Source organism: Aotus nancymaae, unplaced genomic scaffold (genome assembly GCF_030222135.1).
Source record: "Aotus nancymaae isolate 86718 unplaced genomic scaffold, 86718_ANA_hifiasm-v0.15.2.pri h1tg000057l, whole genome shotgun sequence".
Taxonomy (NCBI): Eukaryota; Metazoa; Chordata; class Mammalia; order Primates; family Aotidae; genus Aotus; species Aotus nancymaae.
In genome coordinates, this window is record NW_026988471.1 from 69,250,125 (window position 1) to 69,277,791 (window position 27,667).

Below are 27,667 nucleotides of genomic sequence, written 5' to 3' on the forward strand. Positions count from 1 at the left end.
TTGTTTCTGAGAAGACACTGAAAAAAGGGATACATAATAAGTCATTAAGTAAATTAATGAATTCAGCAATATTTTTATTTCTAAAAGTCTTGTTTGAAGTACCATATTATTTTCTAAAGAATTTTCATTAAATAGCTATTTTATCCAAGAGTTAGCTCCTTAAACAACAAAGACAATGTATTCATATTTATGTTTATCTCATTTTTATAACTAAAAAAAAAAATGTATCTCTGTTGCCTAGCAGTAACAAAGAGGAGTAAAGAGTCAAGTGTGGTTTATCTCAATTCCAGCACTCTTTCTGCTTCCAGTAGTTCCTGGAGCAGCCACAGTCAAATCTTCTTTTATGAAAATATTCTAAATGCATCTGAAGGGAGTTCACTCAGGTTTCCTCAGCAGAATCCCCAAAATTACATGAATACCTTCTTCTTTTCCCTCCTTCCTGCCTCACAATCTCTCTTCCTTAAGGAAAGTAATTACTCCATCAGTGGTATCCTTAGTTGTTGTTCTTCACTGTTTATGGGTTATTACGATCACTTCTTCCCTCTGGTTTTGACAATATGGTCTGATGCCTATAATTTCTATTACTTCATCTCCTTCTCTTTTCCCTCTTGATGAAAACATGCTGTAGAACTAAAGCAAAATTATGCTGTCCCTGACTCTGGTATGTCTTCAACTGCTCGTTAATGGTTCTTCTTCCCAATTTCAATGTAGGGAAGTCTATAATCTTACTACTCAGATCAAGGCCAAGGACCAGCAGTACCAGTGTCAACCAAGAAATTATTATTAATGCAGAAGCCCAGGCCTGTTCAACCAGAATGTGCAGCTTCACTGAGCCTTCCACTGATTTATTCAAAAAATAGAAGTTCTCTTCAATCTTGAGGGAACATGACATTAAATGTGTATTGCAAAATTACCTGTCCCAGATTTGTCTCCATTCTTTATTTCTCTGGCTATAACTGAAACAGATGTTTTCTTGTCACTTGTAGCCTGAATGGGATTTGAAACAAAATAATCAATACATTAAGTATATTTCATAGACTATGGAGTTAATAATTAAAAATATAAATGAGAGCGTAATTACCCTGAAGGCTAGTTGTTTCAGAGAAGATACTGAAATGAAAAAGGGATACATAATCAATCATATGTAAATACGATAAAGTTAACCAGACATTCATGTAGTGTTAGCATCAAGCTTTATCCCCCTGCCTGTATTAGCGTAGGCTTTGATGTTTCATACTTTGTATCTTGGAACAGGAACATGACAGAAATACACTGAAGAGAACAGAAATACAGGTGTCATGAACATACACTTATAATTTCAAACGTGATATTATTCTTTATATGTCTATTACCACAATAAAATAGTGTCATTGTGCATGTGGATATGCTGAGTGATTAGGAATAAATGTGATCTAAAATCAGAGGAGCAACTCATACGTCTGGGAATCAATGTCAAAGCAGGTGGTAAATGCTCCTGCATGTCATGTCTTTCATGCAAGACATCAGAAGGATTTGTACCATTATACTACAAATATTCATTACGCTCTTCTACTTGCCTGATAATTGAGCAGGTGCGCAATGACTATGACGCTTTAGTTGAATGAACGCTTCACAACTCCTCAGTGGACGTGTCCCAGAATGATCAGCTTGGATATAGGTTTGGTGAATCCTAGCATATAATATTCTTTATTCCTCATACCCATGTGGTGTAAGGTCGGTTGCCTCACCGTGAGCTCGGACGCACACGCCCCCCCGCTTTTGTCTGAAAGCTTGGACATGCTCAGGCATGTTCCCTTCTCCCCTTCTTGCACAGCCTGGCCTTCCCTTAAAGAACCCTGTATGCAAGCAGAGTCTTGAGATTCTAGCCAATAGCAGCCAAGTCTTTCTAGCCAATAGAAGTCGAGTAATTCTAGCCAATAGCAGCCAAGTCCTGTATGCAAACAAAGGCTCGTAACCTTACCCAATAGTAGTCCTGCTGTCCCACAACCAATCGAGCTCCTTCACTCCCTATAAAACCCCACGTCTGAGAGGAGTCTGTGCGACTTCTCCGGCCCCTCCTGTCGGACCGCAGAACCTTGCCCGGGAACCTGAATAAATTCCTTCATATTGGATCTTCTTGTGTTGGCCTCAGTTTCTTCTTTTTAAACTCGGCAAGAACCCAAGAACAAACCTCACATGTCGTATAACAATGTGCCTACATTTCTTGTATCCTCTAGTTTAACCTTCAGAAATTTTCTTCATTTCACTCATGGCAAGAATATACAATATATAAACCTCATCAAAAAGTATAATAAATTATCAAATTTGACATACTTATACAAAATAAAGTTGCTACAAGGATAGATATGAATAAGCTTTTACATTTGAAACTCACTCTAATATTCATTGAAAACAAACCTTTTAGGAGACAATTAATGAATTCAACATTATTTTTGTTTCCAAAATAGTCTAGTTTGAAGTATGCTATTCTCTTAAAAATTTTTATTAAATTGCTATTTCATCCAAAAGTTAGCTTCTGGAGAAACAAAGTTAATGTATATATATTCATGTTTATCTCATTTGAATAACTAATATCAACAAAACATGTATCTCTGATGCCCAATAGTAAATAAGAGTAGTAATCAGTTACTGTGGTTTATCCTAATTCTAGCACTCTTTACTGCTTCCAGTAGTTCCTGGAGCAGCCAAAATCAAATCACCTTTTATGCAAATATTCTAAATACATCTGAAATGAGTTCATTTATACTTGAGTCATAATTTTAAAAATCATTTTCTTTATACTCCTCAAGTCTCCTGATATACCTACATTTTCTGAGTTCAGCAGTTCAGCACTCTTGCCATCTGTTTGTCCAGTTTTGCAAAAACATACACGTCAACAAATAATGTTACCTAGGAATACAACTAACAATGGATGTGAAGGACCTCTTCAAGAAGAACTACAATCCACTGCTCAAGGAAATGAGAGGACACAAACAGATGAAAAATCATTCCATGCTCATGGTTAGGAAGAATCAATATCGTGAAAATGGCCATACTGCCCAAAATAATTTATAGATTCAATGCTATCTCCATCAAGCTACCTGTGACCCTCTTCACAGAATTGGAAAAACCACCTTAAACTTCATATGGAACCAAAAAAGAGCTTGCATAGCCAAGACAATCCGAAGCAAAACAACAACAACAACAACAACAACAAAACAAAGCTGGAGTCATCATGTTATTGACTTCAAACTATATCACAAGGCTACTGTACTCAAAACAGCATGGTACTGGTACAAAAACAGAGATATAGACCAATGGAATAAATAGAGGCCTCTGAAAGAACACCACACAACTATAACCATCTGATCTTTGACAAACCAGAGAAAAGCAATGGGGAAAGGATTCCCTATTTAATAAATGGTGTTGGGAAAAGTGGCTAGCCATGTGCAGAAAGACAAAACTAGATCCCTTCCCCACACCTTATACACAAATTGACTTCAAATGGATATAAAGATTTAAACATGAGGCCTAACACCATAAAAACTCTTGAAGAAAACTTAGGCAATATCATTCGGGACATAGGCATGGGCAAGGACTTCATGACTAAAACACTAAAAGCAATGGCAACAAAAGCCAAAATAGACAAATGGGATCTAATTAAACTTAAGAGCTTCTGCACAGCAAAACTATCAATAGAGTGAACCGGCGACCAACAGAATGGGAAAAAAGTTTTGCAATCTACCCATCTGACAAAGGACTAATATCCAGAATCTATGGAGAACTTAAATTTACAAGAAAAAAACAATCAACCTCATCAAAAGAATGGGTGAAGGAAACGAACAGACACTTCTCAAAGGAAGACATTTATGCAGCCAACAAACATATGAAAAAAAGCTCATCATCAGTGGTCATTAGAGAAATGCAAACAAAACCACAATGAGATACCATCCCACGTCAGTTAGAATGGCGATCATTAAAAAATCAGGATACAACAGATGCTGGAGAGCATGTGGAGAAATAGAAATGCTTTTACACTGTTGGTGGGAGTATCAATTAGTTCAACCATTGTGGAAGACAGTGTGGTGATTCCTCAAGGATCTAGAACCAGAAATACTATTTGACCTGGCAATCCCATTACTGGGTATATATCCAAAATTTATAAATCATTCTATTGCAAAGACACATGCACACATATGATTATCTAAGCACTGTTCACCTAGCAAAGACTTGGAAGCAACCCAAATGCCCATCAATGATAGACTGGATAAAGAAAATGTGGCACATATACACCATGGAATACTATGCAGCCATCAAAAAGAATGTGTTCTTGTTCTCTGCAGGGACATGGATGAAGCTGAAAACAATCATTCTCAGCAAACTAACATGAGAACAGAAAACCACATGCCACATGTTCTCACTCATAAGTGGGAGTTATGTGGACATAGGGAGGGGAATATTACACACCAGAGCCTGTCAGTGGGTGGAGGGCTGGAGAGGGATAGCATTGGGAGAAATACCTAATGCAGATGACAGGATGATGGGTGCAGCAAACCACCATTACTCTATGAAACAAACCTGCACATTCTACACATGAACCCCACAACTTAAAGTATAATTAAAAAAAAAAAGATTGTCACTAAATCTTCTACTACCATATATTATAGCAAGATACACTCAATTTGAAACAGAATAGGAATATCACTGCAGAATTATAGTATATAAAAATACATAAAGCAAATAACTTAATTGTATTAGTAGGCAAGAAAATAGCTAACACATGATTGATTTTTTAAATTTCATAATTATAAACAGAAATTTAACAAAATATAAAACAAAACTGGACCAGCTATATAATTAAAATGAAATAAATTTTTTATTTTAATTTTAAATCAGAAATTATTACTTAGTTTAACAATTTTGCTGAAAGGTTTATCAAATAAGAACAGATTATAATTACCTAATATTGCCATAGTAACTTCTGTATAGAAATCTGTTAAATATTCACCAAAAGTCAAAAATCTAACAGCACAGAAATTTATTATTTCATATTAAATTGCAACTCATGCAAATGAAATAAGCACCATGCTGTATCACTATACTATTCACTATTAAAATAGAACTTTTAAGACAATACCTAAAATTAAGTTGGGGCTATAACTGCTGTAAAGAAAATAATTCACATGACAGTCATAAGACTGTCATTTTAGAAAGACCTACATGCAAAACTGGCCTTTCACTGGTGTTTGGAAATTTATATTTTAAAGGTTTCTCACCGTTTTCTGAGAAAAGTAGATCACTGTACCTAAACTGTTTGCATAAACAATGTAGTTGACTCTGAATAGCTGCTTTTCTTCTGGAAGTCTGGAACTTTTGCACGTGTGAGAGAGGATGCCTATGTAACTAGCTTCCATAAAATCTTTGGATACTGTGTAAGTCTCTATGAGACTCATAGTGGTAAACAACATTGCACGTATGCTGTCAAAATTCAAGGCTACAAGAATTAAGCACATCCTGGTAACTCCACAGGAGGGCTCCTGGAAGCTTGTGCCTGGCTTCCCCCAGATATGCCACATGTCCCTTTGCCCTGAGCTAATTTTATTTTGTATTCTTTCACTGTAACAAATCAAAGCCCTGAGTATGACTGTTTGCTGAATCCTTCTAAGTGAATCACCAAACATAGAGGCAGTCTTGGGAAACCCTGACACAACTGCATTACATGAAATTTTTTTTTTCCTTCACATGACACAGACGGTTTATTCACACCTCTCCACCTGCCACAGTTCCACATCCCAGCTCAGTGGGCCTGTTGGTGAGCCCCTCCTGGCAGGTCTGTCTATGAGAGTCCCCGTCCTGAGTTCCAAGTCCACGTCCTGACTAAGTGGTGAGTGGGCTCAGTTGCTCAGGAAGACCCTCTCGCGTGCGGTATTGGTGTAAGGGTGCCAGCGCCACTCCACGTCTGTGGTGGCCTCCTGCTCCAGCATGCCCAGGAGGATCATGTACAACTTCAGCTCAAAGTGGGGCCCGACCTCAGTGAGCTCCACGTTGCGGTGGTCTGTCTTCTTGTACACATGGTGCTGGAATGATATGTAGTCGTCCTGGTTTGCGAAGGTGATGACCCGGTGGCTGTCATCTTTGGGCACAGGAAATAGGTATCAGAGGATGTCAGAGACCCGCTTGCCCAGGCGGGAGGAGAAGCCGTGTGTGATGAGGCGGGGCTTGGCCTCCGACATGGTGCCCAGGTCTGGGATGTCATGCCGCATGACCACGTTGCACAGCGTGAAGCAGGCAGTAGGGCCAAAGGGCAGGTGGCTGACGATGAGCCCCACAGGTGTGCCTCGATGCTTGTGGACCACCAGCAGGTCGGTCACGCCGTTGGCTTTGCAGACTCGCACCAGCGCCCCCACTTTATGTCGACCTCCGTTCATTCGCTGGGCTCCCGGGAACACCAGCTTCAGCTCCTTTGCAAACATCTTGAGGCGGGAACTGGGGTCTCAGGAGGTAGTGATCATGACCTTGGGATCCTCGACTCCTGCCCATCGGTATTCGTCATCCACGTGGCTGGTCACGCCTTCACCGCTAGCATCATCAAACTCCAGGGACCCCTGTAAGGTCAGAGCTTCCCGGCGTAACTCAGTAAGAATCAGGCGGTTTTCTTTGAGTGCGCGCCGCAGCCGCTCCTTCCTCTCCTGGGCCGAGCGCTGCGCCTCCTCGCGGGCCTTGCGATACAGGTACTCGCGGCGCAGGCGGGCTCGCGGCGCAGCATCTTGAGCGCCGCTTCCACTTGGGTCCGGGAAAATCTGTGGGTTCCGCCTCGAAATTTGTTTTCTTTAAAGTGATGTGACATGTGACTACAATCAGAAAGCTGTTTTACAAAATACCTTTCCCTAATCTGTTTTCCTTGACAGTTGCCTTTAAGATTCCTGTATTTCTGCTTGAATAAATCCATAAAAGAAATAGAAACAATTATGCCAAAAAAATGAAAAACAAGCAGCAATCCTATTTTAACCAGAATAAAAAAATTGAGAATGTGGATAATTAAAAATATATCCCATAGTATGAAATATTCTAGAAGAGAAACAAACAGATCACAGTCAATTTTCTTCAGCTCAGCAAGGTTTCTTTTATAATAATTAGGTATCAGGCAGGTCAGGTGCAATGAGACGCACCTGCAGTCCCAACTACTCCAAAGCCTGAGGCAGGAAGACTGCTTGAGATCAAAAGTTCCAGGCTACAGTGCAGATTGTGCCTGTGAATAACCATTGCATTCCAGCCTGGAAAACAGAGTGAGACTCTATCTCTAAAATGTATTAGTAGGCTGGACACGGTGGCTTACACCTGTAATCCCAGCACTTTGGGGGGCCAAGGCTGGTGGATCACGAGGTCAGGATATCAAGACAATCCTGGCTAACATGGCGTAAACCCCGTCTCTACTAAAAATATAAAAATTAGCCAGGCATGGTGGTGCACACCTGTACTCCCAGCTACTCAGGAGGCTGAAGCAGGAAAATCGCTTGAACCCAGGATGCGGAGGTTGCAGTGAGCCGAGATTGCACCACTGCACTCCAGCATGGGCAACAGAGAGAGACTCTGTCTCAAAAAAAAAAAAAAAAAGTATTAGTGAAAACATAGATAAAATAATTTGCATTATTCAAGTCATTGTGATAATTATAGAAATATATGTAGCCCTTGGATATAGTATAATACTGTACCACTGATCATAGAGCTCAATTAATTTGTTTCTAATCTTTTTTTTTTTAGCTTCTTATAAGACTAAAAATGTCTATTAAAACTAAAAATCATCTGTTAAAGGCCGTTCTTCACAGAACAGGTCAAAAAGTCAAAAACTGCATTTGAAATGTAGGATGAGTTATCCACTTCTCCTCCCAAACAGTGGATTTTTATTATCAAGGGTCAAGAGGACTTTAAACTTATTTGGGGAATAACGGAAGTTATGGACCTGCACCATAGCTCATGCCTATAATTTTACCACTTTGGGAGGCTGGGCAGGAGCATCACTTGAAGGCAAAAGTTTAAGACTTGCCTGGCCAACAGAGAGAGACCTTTGTCTCTGAAAAATAAAAAAGAGAAAAAAGTTAGCTGTATGCAGTGGCATATGCTTATAGCAGTTTCAGCGACTCAGGAGGCTGAGGTAGGAAGATCACTTGAAATCAGGAGTTTGAGGCTGCAGTGAGCTATGATCACACTATTGCACTCCAGCCTGGGGGACAGCAAGAGACTAAATCTCAAAAAAAGAAAGAAAGAAAGAAAGAAAGAAAGAAAGAAATATATAAATGGTTAAAAGTCTCGTAATCCAATTGACCAAATATTCCAGGTAAGTAACAGATTAGCAATATTTGAAGAAAGGTAATACCAGGAAAGTGTTTTACATTAAAACTATGTCAAGTTTGAAAATTTAAAAGACATTTAAAATTTGAAAATTTAAAAGACACTCAAAATCATAAAGGACTGTCATCACTTACAATGTCATTGTGCTAAAGATATCAAGAAGTTTAGCATTAAAGATTAATAGAATACTAGATATACTTTAGAATAGGTAGCTAATTCTCTTAAAAGGAAATAATATATAGTTGTCAAACATGCCTGTGTTAGAAATGTGTTCTAATAATATTTTCTTTAGGGATGAAATTCAAAAGAAAGCAGTAAAAGCAGATATTGTAAGAGGCAATGAAAAGGAAAATGCACTAAAACAAATTGTCCCAGAACACAGAGAACTGGTATATTTAGCATATCAACTTACATTTTTCTCCATATTATATAAAAGACGTTAGCTTCTCCAAACTGCTGATCTGTAAACTACTTCTGACTGAAACTAGAGACTCTTGAAATGCAGCTGTGTTATGATTCCATGTTGGAGTGAGTTGGGGTGTATGTGCTTTGGAGAAGTTGGGTGCAGTTATTGCTACCAGACTTTTGTTTCAGAATGCATCCAGAAGAACTTATCAGGGGCTTCAGTACAAATTAAGTATTTCCACAAGGAGCAGATAAGGAGGCCACAGTTTTTTCTCACACATTACCCTTAGGTTTTGACAATTCTGTAAAAGCATTGGTACATGTACTCAGAAGTCAAGACATTTTCCCTGACCCTGTGCACATAGCTTCTGCAGTTACAAAAGAGTTACGCAGGATCTTGATAGATTTATTCCTCCATACTTGGACACCAAACATACCAATCACATCAATAGTGCACCTTACACCTCAAAAATGGTTCTTTTGAAAAGGGCACCACCAAAGAGCTTTTACAAGTTAAATCTAATTGACTTTTTAGTCATCTTACTTGTTAGAATTGATACTCCCTCCTTGAAATTCTCACATTTTTTATTTTTGCAACATCACTTCCTCTGACTCCTCTCCTACTTTTTTCTAGCCACTGCTCATTCTCCTTAACCAACTCTTTTCTTTCTGGGGGTAGGGGGGAAATATTGACATTCCTGGGGTTTTGTCACTGGATGCCATCTCATTCTACGTCTGCATCATGGACAGCTCATTGAGATCAATGACTTTGCCTAATAATTAGAATAACATCAATCTATGTCTGCATCTCCAACCTCAGAGTTGGAGGGAAGGGAAATTATTCTTCCCTGTTGACCAGCTGTACTTCTCCATTCACTGAACATGTCCTACTCCTTTCTCGTGTGCAGTATAAAGGCTAGTACACAACCTGGAAACCTATGAATGGTCCAAGATTTCTCTCTGCACCCTAGTGTTTTACATTCAGTGTTCACTAAATCATATTAACTGTACCTCTTTTCTGCTTCTGCTTTATATATCTACTGCCACAACATAAATATGTTTATATTTCCTAAGTCAACATGGCCTCTTCACTGATGGCTTTCACAAGAGAAAAATCCCTGTCAATTATTATTGTATTTTTATAAATATAAGGAAAAATTAAGCAAAACAAATGAAGAAGGCACAAGGCCAAGAAAAAGGCCAACATTTTAAAATGAGTAAATGGAGCTTACTTTATTTATTTATTTATTTTACCATGGAAGGGTAAATACCTCACACTAGCTTGATAGTAGTTCAAGGATTGAACTACAAGGAAACTACAGCTTTAACTACTGCAAAAGCTTCCTTTCTCTAGTTTATTTTCTTGTATGCAGAATACAGAATATAATACATGTAACATACCAAATATGTATTTTCAACTGCATGGGGATTGGTAGAGCTAAATAGCATGCTATTCAAGGGTCAATTGTAATTATTGTTTATTTACTAGCTGCAAAGAATTTATTATACAAATTAAATAGAAGTTCTAATTAAAAAGTCTAATTCATTTTAATGTGACTATAAAGAAAACATACAGCATAACTTAAAATTTGTTTTCTTATTTACACAAAAAGATCATCTAGAATATTAGGAACCATAATTAAGTAACAATTTTTTCAAACAATATTATTTCAGATTATAAATCATTTACAATTAACTTTTTAAATAATTATGAAATCTAGACTACTAAGAAAGTATTTTTTTAAATGCATGCCATTTAAACAGTGCTTTTTTGTAATCAAAACATCCTTATTCTTTTTTATCTATGGTAATACCATCAAGAGTAATTCACTGTTAGAAATCTTACCTGGATTGCTATTTATAGAAAGCACTTTAGATTTCTTTTCTTCTTTGTATTTAGAAATTAGTTTGAGAATGCTATGCATAAAATTAATAAAGAAAATTTATATTTTAATACTATTATTAAAAAAATTTACCAAACATACTAAATTACTAGAGTATTTTAAACAGTATCAGGATGTTAATTATCCTATACACTTCTGTTCTGTGAGCTCTACAAACTTCTTAGTACCTTTCTAATTAAATAATAACGACAGGTGAAGTACTCATGAAGTGAAGGCAGTATAGCTCATAAACTAACTCACATCACCTTGACATAATAGAAAGTCACCTTCCTGGCTCTTACTGATAAGTCCTGGCTCTATAGCCTACAGGTATTTGCTGTTAAACAGGTCGCTTCTCTTAGGCGCAATGTCTTCTTCTAGATTGTACTGTCTTCTTTCATGAGGTTGTTTTACAGGTTTAATGAAGTAGCATTTTTAACATTCACAGAGAAATAGTAAAGTAGTGGAATCCGTTCTTAAATTTTATTGCTGGAACTATTTTGAAATCCCAAATCAAACCCAATGTGTGTTTTTTCATAGGTTCTAATATTCAAATGCTTCAGTTTAAGAAAAATGTTGTCCTAATTTTGTTTATTGTTCTATTATTTGTGGCTTATAATTCAGGGCATCTCAATTATTTCATAATTTGTAAATCAATTTATTTATGAATACATTATTTCATTAAAATAGGTAACATGATTGTCCACTATTACTGAGCTCATCAATTCCAAGGAGAGAAAACTAACAGATGTCAAGATCTGGCTTGGGCTACCACTATCACTTCTCTATAGATTCGAACTGAACCAGCAGATGTTTGCTAGAGTGATAGTTAATCTCCATGTTATCTCCAACTGACATGGAAGATAAAGCCCTACTTTCATTTTTTTTAAGTTCCATAAAATAGATGAAAGTTGACATTTTCTCATTTCAAGATACATACTAACAAAATATTTACGCAACACCCCATGTGTTACTTAGCTCCATTCTCAGTTTATAGATCACCTTTGTAACGAAAATCACAATTCTAATATAAGGTGCCATCCATTTTGTTTTGATTCAAACTATTACTTAGCTAGCCAGCAGCCAAATGACCTTCCTGTGACTGCAAAATATGAAATGCTTCACCATGCTAATTTTCTTTGTATTGTTCCAATTTTAGTATTTGTGCTGCCAAAGCAAGCACAAAACCTTTTACATATAAACGCTGATGAGCCATGGATGAGACTTAGTTCTGTTAAATCTAACTAACCAACTTGAGACTCAGATAATTCTGATGAATGACTTCCTATAAAGCAGAATTTACAAATATTTTAAAAACTTGAGATAGTGATGCAAGCGGCTTGAGAGATCTTCATTATTATAGAAAACAGACCACTTGAGGGGCCAACCACAAGTTGATGCCTACTGCTCTAAGGAAGGATGGCATAGAAGCTTCCACTACCTGAGAAAAACTCTTACACTGTTTATTTTAAAAGTCTCAGGGTACATATCTGGTAGCAATAAAAAAACCTGTAATTTCTTTCTACAACATTATTTGAATATCTCTGACAGCTTAGAACTATCCCAACTAATATTTGCTTTAAAGAGAAAAAGAAAACAACAAAAAAACCAAGGGACTCAAAAAATAACTCACCACGAAGGTCTTGAAGTCCAGCTTAAAATGTGGGCTCTACATCAGGTTTTGAGTGTGGGTGAAAGTGTCAATTTACTCACTATGTGTATTCATAAAGTTAGAATTCCAGCTAACAGAGCAAGGTTCTGGTGTTTTGGAAACAATGGCTGAACATATAAGTATATGCATGTGAACTAAAAAACAGTTGTAACTTTGAAGTTTTTTAATGGATCAATGTGAAGATTAAGCGATCTCAAACAGAAAGGGCATCGGGGCAACCTGGGTGGCAAAGGTTAATCATTACCAGACTGTAGGAGCACTTTCAATGGCAAGAAAGCAGCAACAGAATCAATGAAAACAAAACAATGATTAACATGTCCTTTCCCCCTCCCTTTCTGACTTATAGAAACTATTTGCCTTCCTTGAACTTAGGGAACCCCTTAGGTTCTTGAAAAATTCAAGGATCAGGCTATAGTAGATGGTCCCCAGTAAACAGCACAAGATTTTTTTGATAAACTGGACATTTCAAGATCCAAATAACTAATTAGAAAAATCAAAGATGTGAAACTACTTTATCCTATGCATAGGGGTTATACTTGAAATAAAAAGAACATTGGAATCCCTAATGAGAAAAGTCTTAAAAGTTTCAATATCAAGAATCTTGTACCTACTGCTACTTATTTTTTTTGATTTCTGGCTGATGAAGTTCCATAACTCTTGAAAACTTAAAAATTTGCCACTTGAAAACTACCTGAACCAAACTATGAAATCTCACCTGATACATAAGATGCAATTGTTACAATTATTTTAAACTTCAATTTAGTGTTCACTAGCCTTTTTATGTAAAGACTTATATTTCATTTTTAGCAGCAGCAGCATAATTTTCTGCGGTCTCCCCATATACATCTTGAGAAAACACATCAATATTGTGCTGCAGAAGAAGAATGACTATATCTCTTTTTTCAAGACGAACAGCAAGTGTGAGGGCTGATCTAAAATAACAGAGAGATAATTAAGAACTTTAATAATGTTTTTAAAAGCTAAATGTATATACTTTATTAACTTAATATCTTGCTTGTCCATGTAGAATTAACACAATTACATGTACTAATAAACAAGCATCTTGGGTGCTCAAGGGTTTATCTTTGTAAATTATCACAAAGGTTAAAAGCAATGAACAAAAAGGAAGCCTCTTGTCCCACTGTGGTATGACACAGTTAAAGTCGTTGACTTAAAGTCCTTTGATGGGCGAGAAACTGTGCTCTGGCCACCTATGTAAAGTAGGCAATTTTAAGTGAAGAATTATTCATTTCTTCCCTAGTCTGAGATATTATAATGCAAAATCAACTAAGGGGTCAGATAAGAGCTATCTGTAGGCTTAAAACAATAAAGCCTTAGCTTCAGTTAATGACACTGATAAGCATGTGCTAGGCATTTAATTAAATGTCACATATATATGTGGAAGATAATATATCCTTTAAGGGTGGTTGTGTGTAACCATACACACACACACACACACACACACACACATATATGAGCACATACTTACATGCTTGGCCATTGTTTCCAAAACACCAGCACCTTGCTGTGTTAGCTGGACATTCTAACATTTTATATATATATATAATGACTTATACACAATCACCCTTGAAGAATATATTATCCTTCTTTTCACATAAGAAAACATACTTGGTGATAAGTAATATTCCCAAGGTCACACATCTAGCAAGTGGGAAAGCTTGGGATTAAACCCAGTCCTGTGTGAACCTAAAGCTTGTCTTCATTAAAGTTTTACTCATTTAAAGCTATCTTTTCTCCCTCTCCCCATATCAATTAAAAACAACATCAAAACACAGTAGAAATGAAAAACATGAAACTCCTTTAGCTAATATAAAATCATACAATCAAAAACATCACATTATTACATTATAAATAACACATCATATTACAAATAACAAACATCTGTGAATACACAGACTTCTATATATAGAAGCCTTCTATGTGTATGTCTATATATAGAGACAAATCCTACCAACACTCTTCTTTATGTTATTCATCCAAATAATTGTTTTTCTACCTAAATTATAATCTGTGTTGATATTTCTCACTATATCCCAATAATTAAAAGTTAGTCTTCTTATTAATGTACTATTTCTGACTTGAGTGACTGCCGTCACTCTAAAATGACACTCAGGTTTTAAAACAATGCAACAAGAACTAAGGTCTGTACCTTTTAAGGGAATCAAGTGCATTTATATTTGCATTTTTCTTTAATAAAAATTCCACCATCTTCAGTTTTCCTTGACTCACAGCAAGTAAAAGTGGTGGAGGTTCTTCCTGTAAAACAACAGCAACAATTTATAATTCACAAAATCACATATTTATCAACTGAATTGAAAACCTTATACAAGATCCTATGAGTTTAAATATATACAATTGAAATAACATAAGAGGTGTCTCTTTCTTTTCACTCCTTGGTGCTTTTCTATGTGCTGCTCCTTCCCCTGGAAACAACTCTTCTCTGCCTCACTGTAAGAACTCTGGACCTAGGGGAGAGAGATCCAAGATGGCTGATGATTAGCAGCTCGGGCACGTACCTCCCAGTGAAAGCACAAAGAACGAGAGGATGCCACACTTTCAGACGAATATTAGTTGCTCACGGACCAGGAGATTCCCAGTGGAGGAGCTCCACGGGTCGCCAGGGCGACTCTCGTGGCCGGCGTGGTGGTTTTGCTGGTGCCTTAGCATGCCAGTTCTTGGTGCAGAGTCCAGAGATTCCCGGGCAGAAAAGCACCATCAATCTTAACACCGCTGTTTTGGCCGGCTCAGTGGATTGCTCAGATTTCGGTGCAGGGAATCAACAAGTTGGACGTCAGAGACCCAGTTAGAAAGTCAGTAATTATAAAGACGACAGACGGACAAATATATAATGAAGGGAAGAATCCAGCATAAAAAGGTAGAGAATACTCAAAATCAGAATGCCTCTCCCTCTACAGGGGATTGCAATTCCTCATCAGTAATGGAACAAGGCTTAATAGATTACACGTGTGTTCCAATAACAGAAGCAGGTTTCAAAACGTGGGTGATAAGAAACTTCTGTGAATTAAAAGAACTTGTTCTAACCCAATGCAAAGAAACTAAGAACCTTGAAAAAAGGTTTGACGAAATGTTAAAGAGAATGGACAATTTAGAGAAGAATATAAGTGAATTGATGGAGCTGAAAAACACAACACAAGAACTTCGCGAAGCATGCACAAGTTTAAACAGTCGAATTGATCAAGCAGAAGGAAGGATATCAGAAGTCGAGAACCAGCTCAGTGAAATGAAACGAGAAGACAAGAATGCAGAAAAAAGGATGAAAAGGAATGAGCAAAGTCTCCAGGAAATATCGGACTATGTGAAAAGACCTAATTTACGTTTGATAGGTGTACCTGAATGTGATGAAGAGAATGAATCCAAGTTGGAAAATACTCTTCAGGATATCATTCAGGAAAATTTTCCCAACCTGGCAAGGCAGGGTAATATTCAACTCCAGGTAATACAGAGAACACCACAAAGATATTCTTCAAGAAGACCAACCCCAAGGCACATAATCGCCAGATTTATTAGGGTTGAAATGAAGGAGAAAATACTAAGGGCAGCCAGAGAGAAAGGTCAGGTTACCCATAAAGGGAAACCTATCAGACTTACAGCAGATCTCTCAGCAGAAACACTACAAGCCAGAAAAGAGTGGGGACCAATATTTAACATCCTTAAAGAAAAGAACTTTCAACCCAGAATTTCCTATCCAGCCAAACTAAGCTTTATGAGCGAAGGAAAAATTAAATCTTTTGCGAACAAACAAGTACTTAGAGAGTTCACCACCACCAGGCCTGCTTTACAAGAGCTTCTGAAAGAAGCACTATACATATAAAGGAACAACCAATATCAGCCTTTCCAAAAATATATCAAAAAGCAAAGAACTTTAACACAATAAAAAAATTTACATCAACTAATGGGCAAAACAGCCAGCTAGCATCAAATGCCGGTATTAAACTTATATATATTTTAATTGGATAAAAAGCCAAAACCCATCGGTATGCTGCATCCGGGCCCATCTTACATGCAACAATACACAAAGACTCAGAGAGAAGGAGGAAGATTTACCAATCAAACAGAGAGTAAAAATAAACTAATAAACAAAAAGCAGGAGATGCAATTCTCGCCTCTGATAAAGTAGACTTTAAAGCAACAAAGATCAAAAGAGGCGAGGAATGACATTACATAATGGCAAAAGGATCAATGCAACAAGAAGAGCTAACGATTCTATAGATCAACGAGATAGAAAATTAACAAGGATATTCAGAACTTGAACTCAGACCCGGAACAAGTAAACTTAATAAACATTTATAGAACTCTCCACTTCAAATACACAAAACATACATTACCACCTCACACCTATTCCAAAGGTGACTATATAATTGGAAGTAAATCACTCCTCAGTAATCGTATAGCATTTCATAGGTTTAAATTAAATATTGGTTGGCTGTTTGTTTGTTATCTTCTTCCCTTATTCCTTCCTGACTACATCATTAAGTATAATTATCAGTATAAAAGAGGTTTTCAATACCCATTACTAAATTGCATTCTAGCCTGGGCAAGAAAGCAATACTCCCATTCTCTCTCCCTCTTTCTTTTCCTTCTCCCTCCTCCCCATTCTCTCTCTCTCTTTCTCTTCCTTTTTCCTCCTTCCTATTCTCTCTCTCTTTCTCTTTAAAAAAAAAAAAGAGGAAAAAAAAAAAAAAAAGCACCTAGGATCTGTTGTCAGCTTCTAGCCGGATGACTCAGAACAAAGGGTTAACCACGTTCTGTTTATCGTTATTATTATTCAGAGTGCTTTTATGCCTGATTAGCAGTGATGCCTGGTAGAATTTTGACATGACACACTGTCAGGAAAAGGGAAAACAGCTGCTCTGGAGTTGTGTTACAGGTTCGCTGTGGCAACCTGGAAGAAATATGACTGTAAAAAAAAAAAAAAAAAAAAAAAAAAAAGAACTCTGGTCATCTCCAAAACTCATTTCAAACATCTACCAGTTCCAAGAATCTTTGCTTCTGTCACCGCATTTAGCATGGTATTTTGTAAGGATTTTATTGATTCCCACCTGAACCAAGAGCTTCTTCAGAGCAAGAGCTGTATTTTTTTCTCTATGTCCTCAAACCCTAAGACACAGTAATAAATGTTTCAGGTATTTTTATTAATGATCTAAATTATTATCTATGAGCAGTGTTTCTTAAACTATTAATATATTCCAAAGAATATTTACTTTACCAGAAGTTGAAGAAAGACTCCAAACGAAAGACTCCATGATCACCCAAGTTTGAAAAATGTTACAAAACTGTGCCGTATGTAACTAGTATTTGAGAAATCTTTTGAACTTCACCTAATCCCTATTTGTCAATACTTTTCATGTAGAACATTAACATTTGAGGAATTAGAGTTTCAGGGATACAGTTGTGAGAGCTTACCAGTAAAGGTGGAGGTTTCCTCTGGGTGATACACATTTGCTTGTTTCTATCAAAGGTGTCAGAATCTCCTGGGGAGCACCTGATATTGTCATCTGAGATTCTGACATGATTGACAGTTCATTTGAAGCCTATCTCTTTTTAATTCAGATTGAATTAAAGGAGATAGGCTTCAAATAAACTTTCACTCCTTATTATTAAATAGTCCATGGGTTTTCTCTAGTAGCATTTTTATCTTAGCTGTGAGAAAGCTCTATATGAAATGTTATTCTCAACTACAATCTTAGGACCCTGGTGCAAATAATTATGTAATTATAATCTTAGGGCCCCGGTACATAACTCGTTTTAAAATTTATTTGTATTCTAGTTTTCATATTGTTACTTAAAATATTTTTATTTTAGATAAAATATAAATCAGAAATAAAAATACAATGGCTTATCAATTAAAGCTCTAATAATTACCTATATGAATTATTTATAGCATAATAAAAGCTACTAAATTACCTGCATTTTTAGGAGACAATGCTGAAGAGAAAGATATAATATTGTTGGCAATATGCATAACCTATGCAACTATACCAACTGATAAACCTGAAAAAGCTTACCTGCATTCTAATGGGAAGATGATTCTTTATAGTATATATAAAGAAAAAAAGTTTATAAAACACTGTCTAAATTCAAAAGTTCAACCCCATTACTAAAGGATTTATATAAAATATAGACTACATATTTGAATAAATATAAAATATCTTGAAAACCTTGAAATATTTACTAAAATATACTATAAAACAGGGCTTGTAAAATCATCCTTACAGAGGCAAGGGAGATGACCCGAGGAAGTGAAGTACCTAAGTAGGCACAGTAGCAAAATGAAGACCACATGCCTCATAGAAAAGGGCAACCTCTGGACAGCATCCTTAACAGTGAGATGGGCTCAAGGGACACCAGACTAGATCCTTTAAAAGAAGCCTGGAATCCAGATCTGTGTACAGTCTCCCAAACCTTACATGTTGACACAATTTATAGAGGCAAACCAAACACGTCTATGGGCCACATTTAGACTATAGACCTTGTATTTTTATATTTGCTATGGATATGTCTCTAAGCGGTTGTGCATAAAGCAAGTATTTTCATGCAAAATACTTCTTTTCTTTTGTTTCAGTTTTTTTTTTTCTAAAACAGGCTCAAAAATGCAATAAAAATTATTATTAAGAGTCATAGTACCCACTTCAAGCACTTTTACAACATTCATTCATCTATAATTTATGTTTACTTTTCCCAGATTAGCCAGGTGTGATGGCTCACGCCTATAATCCCAGCACTTTGAGAGGCCAAGGCGGGTGGATCATGAGGTCAGGAGTTCGAGACCAGCCTGGGCAACACGGTGAAACCCCATCTCTACTAAAAATACAAAAATTAGCCAGGCATGGTGGTGGATGCCTAAAATCCCAGCTACTTGGGAGGCTGAGGCAGAGAACTGCTTGAACCTGGGGAAGCAGAGGGTGCAGTGAGCTGAGATCATGCCACTGCACTCCAGCCTGGGCGAGACAGAGTGAGACTCCTTCTACCACAAAAACAAAAAAACCCAGACTGTTCACCAAATGGATAATTAGTTTATAGGACTACTGAAACTAAATCATTAAAAGGATACCTCTCCATATTCTTACTAACTTCATGGTTTTCAGTGTTTAAAACTGCTATCCTGATTATGCATTGTTCTATGTACTTGACATACTGAAACAGTCCATAATAGAGCTTCAGCTTTAAAAAAAGGTTTAGAATTTATTACTATTGTAATTGAGAGAACCCTGCTTTTAATAATGATGTATTGACCTAATCACCAGAATGATAACAAAGAGACTCAGAATCCTGAGTCAGTCTCTACTTATTAAAAGACTACTCAATAGCAAATTTCTAACAACCCTCTGAATGGCAGTGAATAAGTGATGGTGGCAAAGAAAAGATGTTAGTCTTAAGCTGATAGATACTGCAAATAATAGTCCTTTTAACCTCCCAACCACAGAGGTAGAGACAGATAAAAGTTAGGCTAATATTATTGGGAAGGAAAGATTTAAAGGAAGCAGCACCTATCAAACTCCAACTCTTCTGGAGATTTCTTAAGTTTTTGAGATAGGGGAATTTATATTATACTTATCTATACAGTGGTTCTTAACTAGTAGTGTATCAGTATCTCAAGAAACTTGTTGTTTTTGTTGTTAGAGACAGGCTCTTATTCTGTTGCTCTAGCTAGAAGTAACTCCATGCCCAGCTTCAAGGAAATATTTTAAAACATACATGTCCAGGCTATATTAGATTTGCTATATTAAAATCTTCAGGGGATATTCTAGACTTATAGATTTGCTTTTAATTTCCTCAGGTTACTCTCATGCACAATTCTAGCTTTGAACTAGTGCAGTTGATAATCACTTCAGTCTCATCTCTCATCCACATAGCAAATCCCCTTTATCATTTGGGATTTGGCCAAAAAGAGTAAAAAGCAAAAGATAGAGCCATTCACTGAAAACTCCATTTACTTTTCCTGGGTAGGGATAGAGAAGAGAATAGTAAACTCAAAATCCAACTTGATTTTACTATATATAAGCTCCTTATCTCTCACCTGCCCATAAAGACATTCTGAACTTGAGAGTACAGTTTAGATGCTTATCTAGGTGGCTGTTTCTGCCAGAATTGAATAATGTCCATTATTTATGTGTTCTTCTCTTTGCTGAACTGTGTCCCACTTCATCCCCACTATTCAACGCCAATCTGATTTCTTCAGAGTCCTACCAAAATTGATCCATAGGCAATTTTACAACTTACAAACTCTTTCCCAAAGTAAGAAACTGGTCTAAACATATAAATTGAAAACAACAGACAAAAAACCTCTTCTCAGTATTTTCCCTCATCACCTAATTTCCAAATTAGCTTGTGTATTTCTGATTGCTCTCCTTTTCATTTTTCCCTCTTAAGCTGCCTTTCCACAGGGGAATCACTTTTTTTTTTTTTTTGAGACGGAGTCTTGCTCTGTCACCCAGGCTGGAGTGCAGTAGCGTGATCTTGGCTCATTATAACCTCTGCCTCCTGGGTTCAAGTGATTCTCCTGCCTCAGCCTCCTGAGTAGCTGGGATTACAGGCATGCACCACCACGCCCAGCTAATTTTTGTATTTTTAGTAGAGATGGGGTTTCACCATGTTGGTCAGGCTGGTCTTGAACTCCTGACCTCGTGATCTGCCCACCTTGGCCCCCCAAAGTGCACTTTCAAATGAAATCACCTTCACATACCTTACTTGTCAACAGCAGCAAGATTTACATTTATTGTGAAATGCTTTAATTTTCTTTGAAATTTAAAATAAAGCATATTTACAAGGGCAAATTTTACTTTCCTGTGTCACTTTACACTAATCAGAAAAAAAGAGTAATTTAGTGGAAAAAAACTTAACTGTTACCTTTCCCAAATTCAGTTACCATGAATTACAAATTTATTGCAATTCATTTTTTGTTATAATTATTTACCATAAGTGCATGAAAGAAAGCTGTACCCTGTAATGCTTCTTTAAAAGTTCCAATATTTAAAGTAAAATCTTACACAGTTAAGGCATTTAAAAATATTTTCATTCAAGGAATATTTGAGATTCCAAATATGAAAAAATGACCCTTATATGCTAAAATAAATGCATTTCAGGTTGTTTGAAAATAACATTGGTTGATCTATACCTTGCTCCTTCTTTCAATATCTGTACCATGTGAAAGTAGTCTTTCTATCATGTCTGTATCTTCATTGTACACAGCGTAGTGTAGAGCAGTCCTGCCGTAGTAATCTGTAATATTTGGATTGGTGCCTTTTTCCAGCAGAATAGTTGCACGAAACACCTGCTTAAGTTGTATAGCCTGTCAATATTAGACCAAGAAAAAGATTGTAAATACTGGAAAATCAAAATAAACACTCCACAGGGTTTACCAACTAGTTATATAGTGGTATTACAATGAGACAAATTCATTTTATTCTATGTACTTAAACCAAATCCATCTCATGCTCAGAGTTGGCTTCTATATACCTTGATCAGAGGTGTCCTGCATTCACTGTCGAGAAGGTTAAGCTGGCAATTGTTGGTCACCAGGAGTTTTACCACTTCATATTGGCCAGTGGCACAGGCCAAATGTAGAGCAGTCCTGTGAGAATGAAAGGACTTTTTAAAACATGTAATTGACAGGGTGATGGATGCAGCCAACCACCATTGCATGTGTATACCTATGTAACAAGCCTGCATGTCCTGCACATGTATCCCAGAACTTAATTTGCATGCTATTTCTCTGTCTTCAAAAAAAATATTTAATTTTCTTGTAAAGAAAGTATAGTCTTTGTTAGCCCTTAATACTCACCCTATTAATAAAAGAGCAGGCTATTTAACACAAAAAGCTTGGCCTTTGGATTCAGTTTAATTGGGGGCCTGAATTTTACTTTAAGCTCTTTTTAATAAATTTTACTTTATTTTAGCTAAAATTTAGCCTTTCTTTGCTTCAATTTCCTCATCAAGAAAATATATAAGAGAATAGTAGTTATCCCACAGAACAACACTGTGATGCTTACATGAGAATCTATGTATGGCATTTAGAACAGTTCCTCACACAAATGACAACTCAATAATTTTTAGACATTACTACTTACAAAGACATTTTATTTAGGTAAGATGATACAATCATAACTACATTGAGGTACGTATTAAAGATTAGAAGTATCACTGCATTTCAATCATTTTCGGATGTTCATGTTCTCATTATTCTCTTAAATAAGCTACTATTCTCTTATATATTAACATCTCCTGAAACTGGAATACCATTTACAATTCATTATTTATTACAATTATAACTGGCAACATTTTAAACATTCTCTTAATGATATATAAAGTAATGTGGTATCACCCAATCTGTAGTGCCTTACATTAAATGGGATACAGTACATAGAACAGGCAGTTCTACTCATGTAATCAGCACCTAAATAAAGTACTATGGAAAAAGAAGACCAAAATAAAAACAACAAATTAACACACCTTAGATATGTAATCAAAACAACAAATTCTTAAAACGAAGTAATTCTTACTTAAATTTACAAAAAAAAATTAACCCAAAGAAAACTCAGGATTCAAATGAATAGGTATGGCTCATTTTTTTCAATACTTAGATTTATAGACTGTTACGTAAATTAGGTATTTGCAATGATTAATAGTTAAGACTGTCATAGTTTTTGAAAAGGCAGTTAGTTACCTTTTACTATTTTCTAACTTCAGAAGTGCTTTTGTTTCAAAAAAAAAAAAAAAAGGAATAAAAGATTCAGCTGGGATTCAGTCCTAATACTTCCATTTTAAATCTCTCAGCTTGCTCAGGCTGGGAAGGTAAACATGAAGTTGTTCAACATGAAGTTGTTCAACGTGAAGTTGAACAGTCCTGAGAGACAGTGGAATGTGTCTGCTACACAATAGGTATCAGATTATGTTTGATGAATAACTGGATTGAAAGAATGCACACATACAGTTGGGGAGTTTATTATGAAAGAAAACTATAAATTAAAGCAGTGGTTATGGAATAGTAATAATCATTTATATTTGCTCATTTTCATTTTCATGAGGACACTGGTAAATGAACTTAAAATTGTTTGCATATATGTAATAAAACTATAATAAAAACATTTATATACTAAAATCTATGCATAATAAATGAGCACAAATAAAAATATTCTCTCTACCTCTGAAGAGGCTAAAAGTTCACAAAAGATACCAATAAACAAAAATAAAAATGAGGCCAGGCACGATGACTCACCCCTGTAATCCCAGCCCTCTGGGAGGCCAAGGCGGGGGGAATCACTTGAGGTCAGGAGTTTGAGACCAGCCTGGCCAACATGGTGAAACCCCGTCTCTGCTAAAATATACAAAAATTAGCCAGGCATGGTGGTGCACACCTATAATCCCAGCTACTCAGGAGGCAGAGCTGGGAAAATTGCTTGAACCTGGGAGGTGGAGGTTGTAGTGAGCTGAGATCATGCCACTGCACTCCAGGCTGGGTGACAGGGCAAGACTCCACCTCAAAGTAAGTAAATAAACAAATAAATAAGTAAAAATAAAATAAAATAGAAAGTGAGAATTATCTTCTTCTGTGCAAGATTTATCTTTCTTCTTTTCCCAAGGATAATTTCCTTAATAAAAAAAATTTACTAGAAGTTTTATACATGTTCATCATTTATACATCATAACAAGAAAAAAATCACAATATACCTGCCAGAAAAGAAAAAATGTTATATTTTGTACACATATTTGGCTTACAAACACCATAGACTGTGTATACGTATAATCAAACCAATTTTTTTTTGATTATACATATACACAGTCTTTGAGCCTGGGTGCTCAGCCCTGCCGAGGTTTCCACATCCCAGGTGCAGCTGAGCCGGCCAGGGAAGAAAGTCCAGCCCCTTTGGTGAGAGGACTCGCCCCCACCCTCACCCCTACATCCCTGTCCCCCAACCCATCCACCCCCACCCTTCACCCCCAGCCCCAGTCCTCTACCCCAATGAACCCTCACCCCATCTCCCCACCCCACACCGTCCTTGCCCCTACCCCCAAGCCTTCATTCCATCCATCTAAGTCCATTCAACCCCCCATCTCATCCCCTACTCCCCACTCCCATTCCCCAACTCACTCCCCACCCCACCACTCAATTTACCCCCACTCCCCAGGTCCCACTCCACTCATTCCCACCCCTGTCAGGCACCCCCTCTCCCCCAAATCCATACCCCGAGCCCCAGACCATCCACCCCGCAGCCCTCAGCCTGGAAGGGGCACTTGGCCCACATCCGAAGGCCTCCTCCCGCAGCCCCAGCTCCCAGCCCCCTTACCTGTTCTTCTTGTCTTTCTTATCAAGACAATTTTCTGTTATTAGAATGGTGTCTAGTTTCTCTAGTTGACCATAGACGGCAGCTCTGTGGATCTTTTTCAGATGCCGTCGTTTAACGTCATATTCGGCACACGAGAAGCCGTCGCCCCACAAGTGCCGCAAGGGATGGTTCCTCCGCTGCCAGATTGAACAGTCCTCGCTAATCTGTAGGCGGTTCCTCAGCAGCAAGTTGTGGATGAAGTTAAAGTTTCTACTTTCAGACATGTCTTCGGGGATCGCCGCCTCCAAAGTGCAACAACAACGTGCTCAGGCCACGGACCTTCGCACAGACGCTCAGTGCCTCCCGCGTCTCCACGGAAACGCCCAACAGAACTGTTAGGACCAGCGTGCGCGCGCACCTCAGCCGTCCCGCGTCACAGGCCCGAGGCGGAGAAATGGTGACAATGGCTCTCTAGCGGGCCACGTGCAGGCGGAGGTTGCTGCAGAGGCGCCTCAGGCTGGCTGGGCTCCTTGGAGCGCGAGGCTCCTCGCTGCCCCAGGGCCCGTCTGACTGTCGCCCGCGCCCCCTTACTTTCCTCCACCGGCTCCCGACACGCGGACCCCCCTGCGCTGGGCCCTCTGCAGCCCAGAGATGGGGCTGAGTGGCCTTCGCGTGGTGCAGCCGCCCAGGCCACAGCCCGACTTTGTGCTGCGTCGTCCCGGGGTCCGTGCTGATGGGCGCTAGGCTGGAGGGCGGGATCCGGGGTTGCCACCGCTGCAGCCCGCACCCCACTTGCAGGTGGCGGCTGCAGCTTGGGCTCCGTCGCGGGCCGGCGGGGCTCCTGGTCGCTGAGCGTGTGGCCCACCCGGCCGAGGGTGTTTGCCTCCTGCACCAGGGGCTGAAGTCCAGGCCCTGCGCACCTGCTGCTGACTGCCTGACGTGCCGCTCGCTGCCCAGCTGGCTCCGGGGTCCACGCGGTCCTGGTGGGGGATTCCCAATCCGCGGCGACCGCTGGTCCATGTGCTCGTGGCGGCTGCAGCTGCGGCGCCCTTGGGCTGACATGGCTTCCCAGAGCCGCGCCCGGCCACGTCCAAGGGCACCGCAGACTGCGCTGCTCTGGCCCGCTGCTCCTGAATTGCGGGCACAGAATCTGGGGCTGGGCACTCTGCAGCCACGGAGATGAAACTGAGCGCCGGTTCTCAGCCTCGTGGTGCCACTGGGGCTACAGCCTGACTACCACCGCGACACCCAAGTTGCGTGATGGAAACCAGAGTGAGAACAATACTGCTAAATAATTTGGCAGAAAAGGGGTTTATAGAAGAGGAGTAATTCAGAGCGTGGTATTACCTCTATGACTGGGGCTTGGCCATCAAGTGTAATACTATGCTGATGCAGATTATTTGTCAAATGAACCCAGTAGTAAGGATGGATATGTAAAAAAAAAAAAAAAAAAATTAACCCATATCAATCACTAAACCCCTGGTCTTCAAAGAGAAATATGTAATTTTTTAAAAATCTGATGCCATGGGCACTACAGTTTGGGAACCATGGCATCAGATAAAAAACATTATGTCTGCTCTGCCAGCCGGGTCCCCTCCCCACAGCACCACGGCTTTTCTTCCTCAGCAAGGCCGCAGGGGCTTCCCCTTAGCCTCCGCCGCCGGCCAAGCTCCGCCGCCCCCGCGGCCCGCAGCCGCCATGCAGTTTATGTTGCTTTTTAGTCGTCAGGCGAAGCTTTGACTGCAAAAATGGTATGTCCCACTATCAGACAAAGAGAAGAAAAAGATCACCAGAGAACTTGTTCAGACCGTTTTAGCACGGAAACCTAAAATGTGCAGCCTCCTTGAGTGGTGAGATCTGAAGATTGTTTACAAAAGATATGCTAGTCTGTATTTTTGCTGTGCTATTGAGGATCAGGACAATGAACTAATTACCCTGGAAATAATTCATCGTTATGTGGAATTACTTGACAAGTATTTTGACAGTGTCTGTGAACTAGATATCATCTTTAATTTTGAGAAGGCTTATTTTATTTTGGATGAGTTTCTTTTGGGAGGGGAAGTTCAGGAAACATCCAAGAAAAATGTCCTTAAAGCAATTGAGCAGGCCGATCTACTGCAGGAGGAAGCTGAAACCCCACGTAGTGTTCTTAAAGAAATTGGACTGACATAACTCTCCTCCCTTGTCGACTTCTTGTGGCATTTCACGCACTGTAGATGGTCACTCCCTTCATGTCCATGTTAGCTAATGGTGTAAGATGATGTCTTGTCAGTGTTACTGTTTTGCTTAGCTGCTTCATTCATGCCTACATAATTTTTTTTAAAGGGAACTTTAGTTAATCAAGTGATAAGGGACTTAAATATGAATTCGAATGGTAGCAGAAAAAGATACCTTTTCTGGATATTTTAAAGTTTAAAGGTCAGTTTCTCTTAATCTGATTATGTTCACATATGAAAATGGCACATATACATGTAAAATCAGGCAGTATGCATTTACTAATTACTGTATTTGACAAAGGAAACTTAAATTATAATGTGAAACCTGGTTTTATGAAACCAAAGATTAGTGCAGCATTTCGGTATATATATATATATATATGAAGGGAATTACATGTCACATATCAAATGAATGGAGACTTAACTTTGTTGAAACTTTAAAAACCAAAGTTACTCCAAAGAAGTTACTCCTATTGGAAATTACATACCTTTAAATAAAAGGGAATATTTTCAAAAATAAAGGGAATTATTTTAATGACTTAATTGGAATGATACTTTTACACTAAAAATTATTTCTTAGGCATTCTGAATCTGGGATGAGAAACAGGATTGTTTCATAATAATAAGCACATAATTTTTAAGGCCAAGGCACATTTGACTCCTGAGATGAATTTTTTTGTGGTCATAATGACATACGTAGTTGTTTTTGATGCCCAAAATAAAGTGAGAATGTTAATTTGCCAGGAATTCTTCATAACAGTATCTTACAGAAAACATGTTGCTCTCTTCACAGTGTTATGTGTAAAGTCATCGTTTAAAGCATGAATGTTCCTTCTGGGATGCTTGTTAATGCCAAAT

General features: G+C 38.2%; 1 protein-coding gene and 2 pseudogenes across 1 annotated transcript; 1 reads left to right on the forward strand and 2 right to left on the reverse strand.

Annotated features, from left to right (window-relative positions):
* LOC135269698 (ankyrin repeat domain-containing protein 36B-like) lies at positions 1 to 25,159 on the reverse strand. Its single transcript, XM_064364212.1, has 8 exons — positions 24,615 to 25,159; positions 21,787 to 21,901; positions 21,446 to 21,619; positions 14,459 to 14,565; positions 13,083 to 13,220; positions 1,082 to 1,110; positions 915 to 987; positions 1 to 17 (listed from the first exon to the last, which is right to left on the reverse strand). The coding sequence occupies exons 1-7, from the start codon at positions 24,875 to 24,877 to the stop codon at positions 977 to 979; spliced, it is 837 nt and encodes a 278-aa protein (XP_064220282.1). The 5' UTR covers positions 24,878 to 25,159; the 3' UTR covers positions 1 to 17; positions 915 to 976.
* Positions 5,874 to 8,470, reverse strand: LOC135269709 (U3 small nucleolar ribonucleoprotein protein IMP4-like; annotated as a pseudogene).
* Positions 25,160 to 26,291: 1,132 nt separating the features above from the next.
* Positions 26,292 to 27,184, forward strand: LOC135269735 (AP-1 complex subunit sigma-2-like; annotated as a pseudogene).
* The last annotated feature ends 483 nt before the right edge of the window (positions 27,185 to 27,667 follow it).